Here is a 15,614-nt window from a genome sequence, read left to right as displayed (position 1 = left end):
AAACTAAGAATCTCATTGCTATCAATATACCCAGCCAGGTCGACCTCTTCGCGGTTCTCCCTGGAAACTATCACGGTTAATTTCTTATGAATTCATCGTGATGGGCTAACTGGCCTGTTTTCATTCATCACCCTTCACTGGTGCTCCGCCAGCGTATCCCGTTAGCGCAGGCGGGGTGACCATTCTATTATCACCCATACAAAAATCTAAATGGTCTTGTATAGTGCGGTTTTAGATGGGTTTCCTCGCGAGAATGTTCAGGCTGTACAATGAGCTCCCTGTCGAAGAAAGTCGCTTAAAAATTGGCTGACTCTTTACTGTATTGTATTTTGTGCTATTTTTGGATGCCAATAAAAAATTAACTGATCGGTTACTATGTTTACTTTTTTTCCTTTGGAAACCTTTATAAAATTGGCTGATCGTTTTCTAGACCGTATTTTGCCCTTCTTTTGAAAGCACAATAAAATTGATTGAACGTTTTTTGGATCATATTCTTTCTTTTTTGGGAGTGGCTTAAAAATTAGCTAACCACTTTCTGAATCACATTTTATCCTTCTTTTAGAAGTCACTTCAAAATTGGCTGATCTCTTTTTGGGTCGTTTAAAATTGGTTGACCGTTTTTTGCATCATATTTTGTCCTTCTTATAGAAGTCACTTCAAAATTGGCTGATCTCTTTTAGGCCGTTTAAATTTCGCTGGCTGTTTTTTTTAATCATACTTTGTATTTCTTTTAGAAGTCACTTAAAAATTGGCTGATCTCTTTTCGGGCTGCCCGGCTGTTTAAAATTGGCTGACCGCTTTTTGTTTTTTTTTACACTCGATGCTCCATCTAGTAGTTAGTTAATTACTTGATTCTTACACTAGTTAGATTCTATGGTACCAACCTTGACAAGATATGCTACGTGTCCTTTGACTAGAGCATCTGGTGTGTGTATCCAGTTGCGACCGTTGGGCGCACCATTCGCCTTACCACGCCCCTGCCAAAACAGCAGGGTCGACATTCTGGAACAAGAGAATGTGATTTTCAGCTTTTTAGTGGTACTGTAGGCGTCCATGTCTATAGGCAGCGGTTACTACTTTCCACTACTTAAATACCTGAAGTTTCAAATTTGATACCGCAGTTTACATTGTTTCATTGTTAAATAAATTTAAATATTTTGATTACCGTAATGCCTAAAGCAATGATTCTCAACCTTTTTTTTTTTGTTGCGGCACATATTTAACGATTTCAAAATTTGGCGGCACACAAAGAAAAAGATAAAAATTATTTACTTACTACACACACACACACACACACACTGCATAAATATTTTATGACAAAAATTTTAAATATTTGCAAAATTTGGCGGCACACAAAAGTGCCGCGGCACAGTGGTTGAGAATCACTGGCCTAAAGTATCAAAAATGATAACAAATGTTTTTTTTTCAAAATAAAAATATAAGAATATCGTTTCGATTTTTTTACTATTTTTCCCTATTAGTGAACACAGTAAAGTATACATACACTTATATATTTTTTTATTTGATTTAAAAAATCTGACTTTTAAGGGTTAATCGTAGGAAGAATATCGATGTTTTAATATCGATATATAATACACATCTCTAATCGTACCAAAATAAGTACTAATAAGTGCATAACAACACGGAAGTTAGCCCTATCGAATTAAAAAATAAAATGTCACTCATTATCGACTCAATTGCCAACTATATTGTATAATATGCATAAAAAAAAAGAAATTATTAGGTATAACTGGTTATTTGATTATATTTCTTCATTACGGCGTGAGAGGAAATAGGAAATCGAGTTTTGAATTACTTAACCTCATTTTTCCCGCGCAAAAAACTTGTCTATGACCATAGGCAATAAATAATGCAATAAAGAAGTAATTATTTACTAAAAACGTAGAGTAATAAAGAATAATACACACGCAAGTTTTACATAGATTACGAAGAATCATTAGCTTATTTTATACATTATTATGGATAACATACAAGCATTGGGGGGAAAGGGATTGTTAGTAATGGGGTCTAACAGCTCCATTGATAGTGTACTAGGTATATTACTCTATCAGGTCGACCTCCACCTCCATAAAAAAAAATCCACTAGAATTTCCAGGGTTCCCCCTGGAAATTCTAGTGGATTTTTTTTGATGGATGAAAATGGTATGGTAACCCCGTCTGCGCTAACGGGATACGCTGGCGGAGCACCAGTGAAGGGTGATAGATGAGAATGAAAACAGGCCAGTTAGTCCATCATGATGAATTCATCAGGAACTAACCATGATAGTTTCCAGGGAGAACCGCGTGGAGGTCGACCTGGTTAGGTATATAGCTAGCAATGGGATTTTCAGTCTCCATTACTAACAATCCCTTTCCCCCCGTTCTAGTGGATTCGTCACGATGGGCTAAACTGAACTGCGTTCATCCTCATCTATCATCTATCACTGGTATCCCACCGGTGTATGGCGAAGGCGTAGTCACTATTAAACTCTCACAAAAAAAAAAAGACTACACGTGTCAACAAAAGTTTGAGAACCGCTGGATATATTATGCTAAGCTGCTGATTATGAAGATTAGCTAGATCCTTGATATGTCGTGATCGACGCACGTCGAATAATTCTATACGTTTCATATTAATTGACGACTATCTAAGAACGTTAATCGATCACGATTTAGGTACCTATATGTTTTTAATTCCAAGAATTAAACCTCGCCAATTGTGGACTGACTTTGATGTTTCTTTTTTTTATTAACTTCAAAAAAGGAACAAGTAATCAATAAGGTGGCATTTTTTTTTATATTTGTTGCCCTATAAATCCGTCAGTTCATCATAGACCGATTTGGAAACTTCTGTTTTTATCTGAAAGATTTTTTTTTTATACAACTTTGAATGGCAAACAAGCTGACGGCCCACCTGATGGAAAGTCGTAACCGTCGCCTATAGACATGAGCAGTACCATGGACATAACAGAGTATACTGTTTCGCCCATGATACCCCCCATGCGTTGCCATTCCTGAGGACTCAGGTGTTATTCCTCTGAACCCAGTAAATTCACGCCATATCCCACCCTTCAAACCGAAACACAGCCATGCGAACACAACTGCTTCACGGTAGAAACACGAATGGGACAGAGGTACCCAAGCAAACGACTTTTATACAAAGTCTCCCTCTGGTAAATTTACTTACTTTAGTGTTTACATTAACATATTATTCTAAAAACGTAAACACAGAAGGACACCGTCAGACTTCCGACCTTATTGCCTGCTAAATAGCGATCACATAATTATTTAGCACATTGATGTCAAACGCATCGATTGTCAATACCCAAGTTCACGCAGCAGAGCAGGGTTCTGTACAATAACTTTTATTTGAAAGTATTTCCAATCGACTTCGAAAAGATGGAGGTTCTGAATTCGATTGATTTTTTTTTTGTGTTTCATCATCATCTTCCTACCCTTATCACAATCATTTGGGGTCGGCGTAATATGATTTTATCCATATTACAAAAAGATTTGGTTTTTAGTTTTACGACCGGCCACCTGCCTGACGTCAACCCTCTTTGCGACCCTTGTTGTATAGTATATGTTATACAATATATCATATTGATATCTTCTATAAGGTCCAGTTAAAAGTGTATGATAGATTTAATCCTGTTTCTCGAGTTTCAGTGAACATATTTCAAACTGTAAAACTGGCTGTGGATATGTTATGTTGTCGAAATGACTTGGCTATCGCAAAACAATTTTTTTTTTTTTTTTTTTTTTTGATTTTTTTTGTGTTTATTACCTTATAACTTTAATATACAGGGTACAGAGGAATAACACCTGAGTCCTCAGGAATGGCAACTCATAGGGGGTATCATAGGCGAAACACTATACTCTGTTATGTCCATTGTATTGCTCGTATCTATAGGTGACGGTTACCACTTTCCATCAAGTGGGCCGTCAGCTTGTTTGCCATTCTAAGTTGTATAAAAAAAAAAAAACAGTTGTAAACTGTTTTTGGAAAATTCTTTTTTTGTTTGAAAGGACATACTTACAGATTAGTCCCATGGACATTTTATCAAAATCAATAGTTACAATTTAATACATTTATTTTTCCCATTTATGTGGTCAACGCAATATGCCTTCAACCCTGTCAAATATCAGTCTTTCTTTTTTAAGCCATTTAAAAAGACATACTGTGTCCACCCCAAATAAATGGGAAAAGGCAAGGTTTTTTTTTTTACAACACAGGGGGCAAACGAGCATGCGGCTCACCTGATGGTAAGTGACTACCGCCGCCCATGATCACCCAAGGCAAGGTAATGATGATGAATTAAGTTAAGAGCCTTCTTTAAACAAATTAAAAATATTTGCAGCTCGCGGAACCCCAAATATAAGTTCGATGTTCCACAGAGGTCAGTGGCGGGTAAACACCTTGCTGGCAGCCATGTTTGAATACAAATTGCAACATGTCGTGCCGTGTCACACAAACATTTGTTACAATCAAAGTTTTGTACATAGGTATTTAAAGAACAGTTCCATTTTCATTAAAGGCGGAAATGTGCGCTTTTTGCTTTGCTTGTAAATAAATTCTTAAAAAAAAAACAAAACAATATTTCAATCTATTCAGTCGCTACGTTGGCAATTTAATGTATTAATACCTTTGCTGGAGGTGGGGGGGATTGTTAGTAATGCGGACTACCAATCTCATTGCTAGCAATATACCCTGTCAGGTCAAAACTCCACGTGGTCCCTGGAAACCATCGTGCTAGGTGTATTTATCACGATGGGCTAACTGACCTGTCTTTTCATCCTCACCTATCATCCCTCATTGGTGCCTCGTCAGCGTACACCGTTAGTGCAGGCGGGTTTACTATTTCATTATCATCCATAAAAAAAAACCTTTGTTTTAAAATAAATTTAGAATAATAAAAAAAAAAAATACTGATCTATTTTACGGAAGTCCAAATCACTGATTATAATTTTAACCAAATAAACAATAAATAAATAAAAAATACACACAGGAAATGCCGGTAAAATGTTTCTTATATAAATTATTATTGTTTGTTAAGTACACTTGCTGATTCACATTCATTTTTCTAGTAGTTACCATGATTGGCAACTGCAGTTAGGCTTCAGAGCTTTTTTTTATACAACTAAGAATGACAAACAAGCTAACGATCCACCTGATGGAAAGTCGTAACCGTCGCCTATAAACATGAGCAGTACCATGGACATAACAGAGTGTACTGTTTCGCCTATGACACGCCCCATGCGTTGCCATTCCTGAGGACTCAGGTGTTATTCCTCTGTACCCTGTAAATTCACGTCATTTTAAGAGGGACGCTGCTGCCCATCACTCGCCCTCCTTTAGTCGCCTCTTGCGACAGCCAAGGAACCAAACCAGACACCCAAAGGAAGGGGGTGGCTTATTCTATGCCAGGACCATACGGCCATTAGTGGGATTACTAGCCGACATTATGTTTACTACCTTATTTTATGCTAAACACGATCAAATAGATAAAAAAGGGGGAAAAGGGATTGTTAGTGATGGAGACTAAGAATCCCATTGCTAGCAATATACCCAACCAGGTCGACCTCTTCGCGGTTCCCCCTGGAAACTATCATGGTTAATTCTTGATGAATTCATCATGATGGGCTAACTGGCCTGGTTTCATTCTCATCTATCACCCTTCACTGGTGCTCCGCCAGCGTATCCCGTTAGCGCAGGCGGGGTTACCATACCATTTTCACCCATAAAAAAAAATAGTTAAAAAAACATTTTAAAACAAAACGAACAAGATTTCCGTGCTAAGTCTAGAATTAAAACCTATTGTTTTAGATCTAAACGTAGTTACAATGTGCATTAATCGCCTTACAATTAGTATTTCCCGCCTTTTTTAAATGTATATTTAATTCCATACATTATTCATACAACATAATATATCTTCTGCGTCATAACAATTAGTGCATTACTTGGGTTTTAAAAAAAAATCATATAGCGTCAAGGATGAACTTAACAAGGTGGCGTCCATTAATTACGTGAGCTCTTTTTCGATCAGTTTAGACTCCTCCCCCCCCCCCCATAGGTAAGATTTAGTGAGATTTGCCTTGACCCCCCCCCCCCACCCAATACGTGAGATTGACGCAAAAGATATTTTAACCTTAATTTATATTTATTATTCGGGAAAATAATAAATCGTTCAGGTATACTATAATTAATTTATTTAAATTAAATAAAATTCAAAGTAAAAACATAAAAACAACACTTTCTTTTAAATTTTTACTCAATCCATGGAGACTCGTGTATTTTTTCAATCGAAATAATTGGACACATATCATCTGGGATTTCTTTCTAGTAGTGCAGGAAGACAATCACTGGAAACGCCTACGTTTATCTTTAATATTTTAGTAATATTTTTAATATTTTATATTTTTTGAAGTTGACGTGAGATTTTTTATTATAAATCGGTTTAAATGAGATTTGGTGAGAATTCATTAGACCCCTCCCCCCTATTCTGAGCTCACGTAATTAATGGATGCCCCCAACCAGTGTTGGGACGATGATTTTTATTATCACTATTAATCATTTTAGTCATTTATTTAATTTTTATATAACTTGTGGGGTTTTGCCAGTATTTGCCACGCTTGGCTGGCGGATTGGCAACCGCAGTTTTATTAATTGCTTTGGAGATGTTTTAAGTGGGACGCTGCTGCCCATCCCTCGCCCTCCTTTAGTCGCCTCTTAGTTGCTCTAGTGGGTGTCGTACCCACGGGAAAGGAAGTGGTGGTCTATTCTATACCGGGACCAAACGACAAATATCTACCTTTTTTTTATACAACTTAGAATGGCAAACAAGCTGACGGTCCACCTGATAGAAAGTGGTAACCGTCGCCTATAGACATGAGCAGTACCGTGGACAAACGAGAGTATACTGTCTCGCCCATGATACCCCCTCATGCGTTGCCATTCCTGAGCACTCAGCAACATGTTTGCCATTCTAATTTGCATAAAAAAAGAAGAATGTAATATGAAAACCGCGGGAAAAAGTTTTACGAAAAAACTTACGATATGTAAATTTACACTAGGTAGGTATATATTATACTCAAACGACTAATTCTAAGTTTGAGAAAATAAAGAAATAATCTATTGTATGGCCAAATGAACGATTGCTATCCAGATAATAAAATAATTATTATACTAACCTATGTTTTTGATACATTATTATATACCTATATATAAGTTATAATTATATTTATAGCACAAATTTATCGAATAATACAAGGATAAATCCTAAAAACGAACTTTAATCCGACTTCAACCTGCGTCCATTTTCAAACAACTCCGTCACGATTTTTATCCTCAATAGTAAATCAACTATGTACTGTTAATAATAAGATTCAATATTGTCTGCAGTATTATGCTATATACGCCTTTTTAAGAATTATACGGTATTGTGCTGACGCGCGGCCTATCAACCTCATAGATATAATTAGATTTTATTGTTAAAGAAATAAAGTGAGAATTTGTATGGCATATCAACGGTGGTTAGGTCGTTATGTTAATAGATGTTCCAAGTTCCGTACTAAGCACCGAGTGACACCGCAGCCGAGCACACTGATGCAACGGCGTTCATTCACACTCGCGCCCGTAGTGATGTACGTAAATGTTTACATATCGATATCGGATCGCGAACTTAATTCGTATTTTTATTAATTGCAAATAGCGGAATTTAATGAATAATTTTAATTAATTAATTACTAACAAGCACGTTAAGTGATTTTTTTTATAAATTATGAATGAATAAAAATGCCTACAAATGGATAAGTTTATAATTAAGACATGAACTACAAAATTCTTTCAATTAATTCGGAAATATTTTTTTTAATGGTTTTTAAGCGACTATCATGACATGGAGTTTCTCTACTCATCTATATTTTTTCTTTGCGGATTAAAAACGCCATATTGCGAAGCGAAATCTACTTTTAAATATACGTCTTAAAATATTTTCAATCTAAATAAATTTTAACACGAAACATTTTGTTGTTTATCATGCGTCATGACTAAAGGTAGTTTTTTTTTTTATTTTATAGCAAAATCTACTTGTGTAATATGGATACCTACTACGTTAATTTATTCACTAGTACCTATTACGTACTTATCATTATATTTATCATCTTCTTGTGACATTATTTATATTTTGCAATTATTTTATATTTATTGTGATATCTCTAGATTATAATGTACAAATTATACATTGTTATAATTGTAAATAACAGATGTGACTTTAGGTATATTGTACGAATGCTTAAATTGTACTAATTAGTAAACATATGAAGGAATTACCTCTAGTAAATGTAATTGTAGACGATACATTGTGTATTTTTATTTTATACTAATTGGGACAGCGATTTCGACGTGTCATCAAGATAAAAAGTAGCCTATTTTCTTGTGTATTATGTCAAATTTCATGATTATTGGTTCAGCCGTCAAGCCACTAGAGGTGACAAATAAACGAATCCTATTTCACATTTATAATATTAAATAAGGCTACTTTATTATTTTTGAACTTAAATTATTAGATAGCAAATAGTATTTATTTCTAATCGGTTAAATTTATAAATTATTTACTTGTTCATCAGTTAATTTTATGATAGCTATATAGTATATAGTTGCTGTCGCTTAACTTATATTGAAGATTCGGTTTTTAGAGGACATTAATTTCCTGAATAGATCTGACTCTTTTGAAATCAATATTAGTTGTTTAATTTCCTAGTCTGAAGACAAAATTTATAAACCATATGAGACTATAATGCCATTTCAAAATATAAAAAAAATTTATGACTTGACCTTTTTGATCAACGGCAAGACTATTTAAAAATTAAAAAATGTTTTTTTTTTCTGCTAATATTTGACATCGCTGGAGGAAAATTTTGTTACAAATAGCAAGACCCAATGTCTGTATATTTTTAAAAGATTGCAATAAATTTAATGTTTACATAGTGTTCCGTAAATGTTAATTAAACATTCAAATTGTTTTGTTTACGTCTAGTGACTATAAATACATCTACATGTTAGAAATAAGGATGTTTAGTTTGTGGTCAGGACTATGTAAATTTAATTAAAAAAAACCCACATATTTTATGTTGATATTACAAAAATATAAAACTACATACTATTTATATTATTTAGACAGACAATTTACAGCTCGAATATGATGACACATACACATGTATACATTTATATAAATACACAGACATACATAAGTGGATACTGCGAATATTTATTTCAATGGAACTTAATGAAAATGTAAACAAAAGAATAAACAATATGACCCAACTATAAAACAGTCAAATGTAGTTGTAATGAAAAATGTAATATTTCGATTTGTTACCGATTTAATTTAGAGAGTATTTCTGTAATAATATTAACAAAACTTAGTTACCTTTTTATTAATTATCAAATCTGTAATATAATATTATATAATATACCTATAGAATATAGAGATACTAAAAAAACTACAACTTTTAAATTATAATGAACCGACAAACTTTCGTATATTAAAACTCTTTAATAATTAAGCAAACTATTTTCTTTTTTATTAAAAAAAATTGTTTTTAGTTACATTGACACTTATAAACTATGAAATCTTTTGATGATACAAAAATAAGTGTTATTTAAATTATTATAGTAACATTTAATTTGATATATGTTAACAATTTAATAAAAGAAAAAAAAACTGGTCTGAAAAAAAGAAGTGAATACCATAAACAAGAACAAAAAAAAAAAAGAAACTTTGAAACTATCGACTATAAGAGAACTATGGTTGTGTTACGTTGCACGACCCACACAAGAGTTCGTGCTATTTACCGAGCTATCCTTTGACTGAGCAGGAAAAACTGGAGATAAGCAGTTTATTACTGTGCCGGTTCAAGTGAGGCTTGACAATATGGATTATGGTCCGACCTACATCGTCATATACACAATCAGAAAGGAAGGAAGAAAATTGTTGGCCGCATACCGGCGATTGATCCATATAAGAATTTACGAATGTGATGTTTAGTTGTTTAAATATATATATATTTATGTATCAATGTGAATAAATGCTTTTTTTAAGGTTATGACGTCGTATCGGTTCGAAAATACTGCTGCTGGAATATGATTCCGAACAGTGGTAGTGCGTGGATAAAAGTGCCTTGAAAAACGCACGGTGGACGACCACCACTCGTCCAGATAGTTGGGATGAAACTTTAGTTTATGGCGGGTTGTACGTTGGTGAAAATCACCAGCAGGTATCAATCCTCCTTCGTTTTTCAAGTCGGTTAAAACTAGAGTCTTTGTATACAAAACAAAGCCTTATTTTACGACGATCGCGATCCAATACGATATCCAAATGTATCTTATTAAGCTAAACGTATTGCATATATTATAAGTGATACTTTTGCGTGTAGAGTACCAAGGTTACATTTATAAATACCCATCTGATTTCTCATGAATATGTTTGTATACAACATGTATGTATTTATACTTTAAGTTTGTATCCGTATTTATTTATATCAATACATTAATTAAAATCATAACTGTCTGTATATGAAAGATATATAAGAAAAACCATTATAGGGGGGACTTTATGAACGCAATAGGAATCAAAATAATGATTTTTAAAATTTTTGTCTGTTCTTCTGTACATTTGTGTGCGCTAATCTCAAAGACGGCTTAACCGATTTGAATGCGGTTTAGTTTATTTTATTTTAATCGATTCATAAATTAAAAAGTTGTATCAATCTAAATTTTCACATTTAAAATACTATAAAATAACCTATCAGTTGAATTGGCTGAAACTTTATGAGGGTAGGTTTATTTTTTTTAGTGGGTGATAACGCGCTATCGGTATACACCAGCGGGGCACCAGTGAAGAATAATAGGTGAAGATGAAGCAGGTCAGTTAACCCATTGTGACGAATTCAACAAGAATCGTTCACGATGGTTTCCAGGGGGAACCACGTGGAGGTCGACCTAATAGGACATATTGCTAGCAATGGGGCTGTCAAACTCCATTGCTAACAATCCCTTTCCCCCATGAGGGTAGGTTATATATCATATTTTAATTCACAGGGTATTTTATATACCGATTCACGCGGGCAGCGCCGCGGGAAACAGCTAGTTTATAATAAATACATACTCTCATATCTGTTATAAATATTACTAACAATAAAATAATTATGATCATTTGGGAAGTTTTAAAATTACATAATTATAAATGTGCGAGATGATTGAATCAGATATTAATAACATATTTTCCTTTATAATTTCTAAGTAAAACAAAAAAAAAAAAAACAATTAGACAAGGAAGGAAAATATTAGAACGACTTAATCAAACTTAATTTTTATAACTTATAAAAGCTAACCGGCTTTATAACAAAAAAACCACGATGGTCGATCATTTATCTGTCCATTATAACAGATTTTAATATTACAATTTAAAAGTTATCCTTGTAATACGATACAATATTACGAGTTAATATTGTGTTTAACAAAAAACCGATATCAATTGTGGCAAAACCTGTTATTTTGATTTTAAAACTAAACTATTGAACCGATTCTGATAAAACTTATCTGTAGGTATATTATTTTGCATAAAAATGAATTTTTTAAATTGGTTCATAACTGATGAAGTTATGAAGAAACAAACATAAAAAATATAAACGAATTAAGAGTCTCCTCTCTTTTTGAAGTTAGTTGCAAAACAATATTTTAACACTATTATTGTAAAACTTATATCGATATCGATATATTTATTAGTTCTAATTTAATAATTAAAAATTAAAATATATTGTTCATATTTTATGCATGTAAATATTATAGTGTACAGATAGACGTACGAAACTATGACATTAATCCATTCTCATAATTAAAAAAAAATATATAATAAAGTTATCTACGCCAATTTGAAATTCAAGCAACTGCGACGAATTTGAATTCGATGTTGGTGAAAGGTAAATAGCAACCTAGACAATTTACGAAATCAAATTACGCCGAATAATACATTGCTAGCTTTGCATTAATTTAAACTGCAACTAACTCTGCACATGCAGCATTACGCAACTTACTTTGTGGTCTCTCGTTTAGGTACCGAGGTGAAGGTGTGACGGTGACTCACACACGGATAATGCAAGGAATGCATTAGGTAGTATTGTTTAAAATACCTAAACATAATATTATTTTAAGAGTTGGCAATGTCTTTGTTATTGATGAAATTAGAAAATGAATCTATGCAACCACTTAGAAATAGGTATCAACAAAATAAATTGAATTAATCAATAGTGTACAACTATTTAGAATATGCATCTATCCAAAATATCGATATCGATAGGTCTTTATAGATAGATCCTTTATGATTAAAGGATCTATTTTTACTGAATCGACTTCAAAAGGAAGGAGATTTTCATTTTTTATGTCTATTATCTCAAAACAGGTTCTAAATCAATTCTAAACCGATTTGGAATATTCTTTTATCTGAAAGGAAGCTTACAGACTAATCCCATAGAAATTTTATCAAAATCTGTTCAGTAATTTAGTTTTTAGATCAAAATAACTGACTTTGTCATAACTGAAGCCCGTTATTTTGTGGAACCCAATCTTTATTTACACAAAAAATCTGCAAATTCAATGAACTCGTTGCATAGATATCATACAAACATTTTTTGTTTGAAGTGACGTGGGCCTGATAATAAATAGCAATGGTATTTTATCTATAAACATTTACATTGGGCTTCGGAATAGTCTTATACAGCCATGATTCAACAAGCTTTGTTTGCGAAACGGCAGTAAAGCTGCGGGATATAGCAATTTTAATAAGTATTGATAACGAGCCGGTCTGTTGTTGTATTCATATAATAATAATGGTAATAATTAAGACGAGTAAAGATAAGTTTCATGGAAAACAATAAACAGAAACGTGTTATTGTTCAAATAACTACTTACTCTTTATATTTCTATATGTTATACACTAATATATATATAGAACAAGAGAAAGACATTATTCTAGGGTTCATGTTACTATTAACAAATTCTATTCGTTTTTTTTAATAGGCTAAAATGCAATATTAAGTCTAACTGCGCTATCGGTACACACTGCCGGACATTAGTGAGAGATGATAGGTAAGGACGAAAGCAGGTCAGTCAGTCAGTGTGTGATGGTCTCCAGAGGGAACCGCGTGTAAGTTGACCTGATAAAGTAAATTGGGGAAAAAAATAAAGTATTATATACTATCAGCTAACGTATGAAGTTACGAGTCAGTCGAATTTTCGCTGAATTCATCACGATGGGCCAACTGACCTAACATTATTTTTACTTTTCAATCCACTGTATTAAAATATAATAATTTAAGATTGTGTTTTACAAAAACCGACTTCAATTATGATAAAACCACTTATTATGATTTTGAAACTGAGTTACTGAACCGATTTTGATAAAACTTCTATTTTATTTTATTTTTTATTTTTATTTTTGTGATACAACAACAGATTACAAACAAAACTTTTAACAATAGAACAACAATAGATTTTGATAAATAGTTGTACTCAACATTCTGAAAAAAAGTATGGGACCAATCTGTAAGGATATCTTTCAGATAAAAAAAATCAAATTCAATTTATAACTGACAGAGTTGTGAGGTAACAGATATAAAAAATACAACCGATACAAGAACCATCTTCTTTTTGACGTCGGTTGAAAATTAACAATGGACACCTCTTTGTCTTTTAAGTTACTTAAAAAGTAAATTTAAGTCATGTTGCAGACCCAACCAACTTTATTCGGTGCTAAATGAAATTTCGTATCTTGAAACACAGTCTCTAGAAATACGTCGCTTCTATTTATAGATTTATAGAGCTTTCAACGAACAGGTTTCGTGTTTACGACCAGTTCTGGAAATCGTGCGATTTTGCATAATCTCTTCCTTTAATTTGTAATGATTAAAATTGAAGATTAATAGATTTTCTTTTAATTAATTGGCAACAGGTTATAATTACAGAACCGGGAGATTATTCCAAGCAATAAAACCTGACAGATTAAACGGAGCTGCCCTGAAAGTTGGTACTGAAATGATACACAGAGTATGGCTTGTTTGTAGTTATGTGACCCAAGGTCCAGTTTAAAGTTCATATAAACATTATATTTCAGTTTTTATATCTTGAAATTGTGAGTACTAGATGTAAGGTTTTGTTCTTACTACGCCATTGTCACCAAAAGCCGTCGTTCAGACTCATCTAAGGTATAGTACCCAGTAATAGGACTGATTGATCTATACTGAATTGAGTTCTGGTATATATTTGGATTTTTGTTATGTAGTATAGTATATACGTTTTTCTCCATAAAAAGACTAGTGAGTCCAATTGTTGTTAAAATTTTAAGCATATAAATAAGTGACGTAAGGTTTTATAGACATATTAGATAGAAATATTTAACTGAAAACGCAAAATCGTGTGTATACAAGTACATTTTTTATGTCTCAAAGATAATCATTACAGACTTTAAGAATTAATAACATCAATAAAACATAGACGAATTGAGAACGATCCTCCTTTTCTCTTCGAGTTTCAACCGATTTCAAAAAAGGACGAAGTTCTCAATTTAGTTGTATTTTTTTTACGTTTCTTACCTTAGAATAAACCGATTTCATAAATTCTTTTTTATCTAAAACAATATACTTTTAGATTTGTCTTATAGAAATTTTATCAAAAACCATTTAGTGGTTTATTTTTTAAATAAAAATAAGTGGTTCTGCCACGATTAAAATTGGTTCTTTTCTGTGAAACAAAGTCTTAAATTAAAACAAAAAAGTGCAAGAACATCCTAAAAATCCTTTCAATTACAGAAACAATCATTTAAAGAAATATATTACGCATATAACGTAACATACAAAAAATGTCGTTTAATTAAGAACCTCCCATTTTTATAGTCGTTAGCAATTATTTACTATGCAAATAAAAACCAAAAGACGTCATAGTTACGTCAAATCTGAAATTAACTCTAATGAGTTCCATGGTAGGTAAATCTAAAAATGCATCAGGTTTTGCAAGCTCAGAATACGGCTTATACCTAAACAGGTAATAATTATTTCAGTTAGGATTTACCCACATTTACTTTGATCGCTACAGAGAGTTATGACTTGCTTCGATTTCCTAGAATGTTGGCCAATCTGATTTTATAATTATGTTATCCTGTGATATGCAATATGGGAATTATAAATAAACCTTTTTTTATACAACTTAAAATGGCAAACAAGCTGACGGCCCACCTGATTGAAAGTGGTAACCGTCGCCTATAGACATGAACGTTACCATGGACATTACAGAATATGATATGATTATGAATGATGTCCACAGTACATCTCATATGTTACTATTCCTGAGGACTACGATGTTATGTCTCCGCGTACCTTGTAATATCACTGCTATATCCAACTTTTTAAACTAAATACAGCCATGCAAGTACAGTTGTTGAAAATGATGGTGTTTCATAAAACCTCAGGTCTTTAGAAATGGTAATGCGGTAGCATGACAAAATACAACGTATATCATTGTATTTTTTGATTATTTGGATTGTCGATTTGTTTATCATTTT

At 32.8% G+C, this 15,614-nt stretch overlaps 1 protein-coding gene across 1 annotated transcript in view; it reads right to left on the bottom strand.

The window, feature by feature from the left end:
• LOC113515262 (cell death protein 6) overlaps positions 1 to 15,614 on the bottom strand; it is a 66,017-nt gene that overhangs the window by 18,312 nt on the left and 32,091 nt on the right. The window contains exon 2 of the mRNA XM_052901062.1: positions 885 to 1,002. Coding sequence (XP_052757022.1) covers positions 885 to 1,002 — 118 coding nt within the window. The remainder of the gene's footprint in view (positions 1 to 884; positions 1,003 to 15,614) is intronic.

This window comes from Galleria mellonella, unplaced genomic scaffold, assembly GCF_026898425.1.
Source record: "Galleria mellonella isolate WM207_F2 unplaced genomic scaffold, CSIRO_AGI_GalMel_v1 utg746, whole genome shotgun sequence".
In the NCBI taxonomy this organism is placed as follows: Eukaryota; Metazoa; Arthropoda; class Insecta; order Lepidoptera; family Pyralidae; genus Galleria; species Galleria mellonella.
This window is presented reverse-complemented; position numbering and strand designations above follow the sequence as displayed.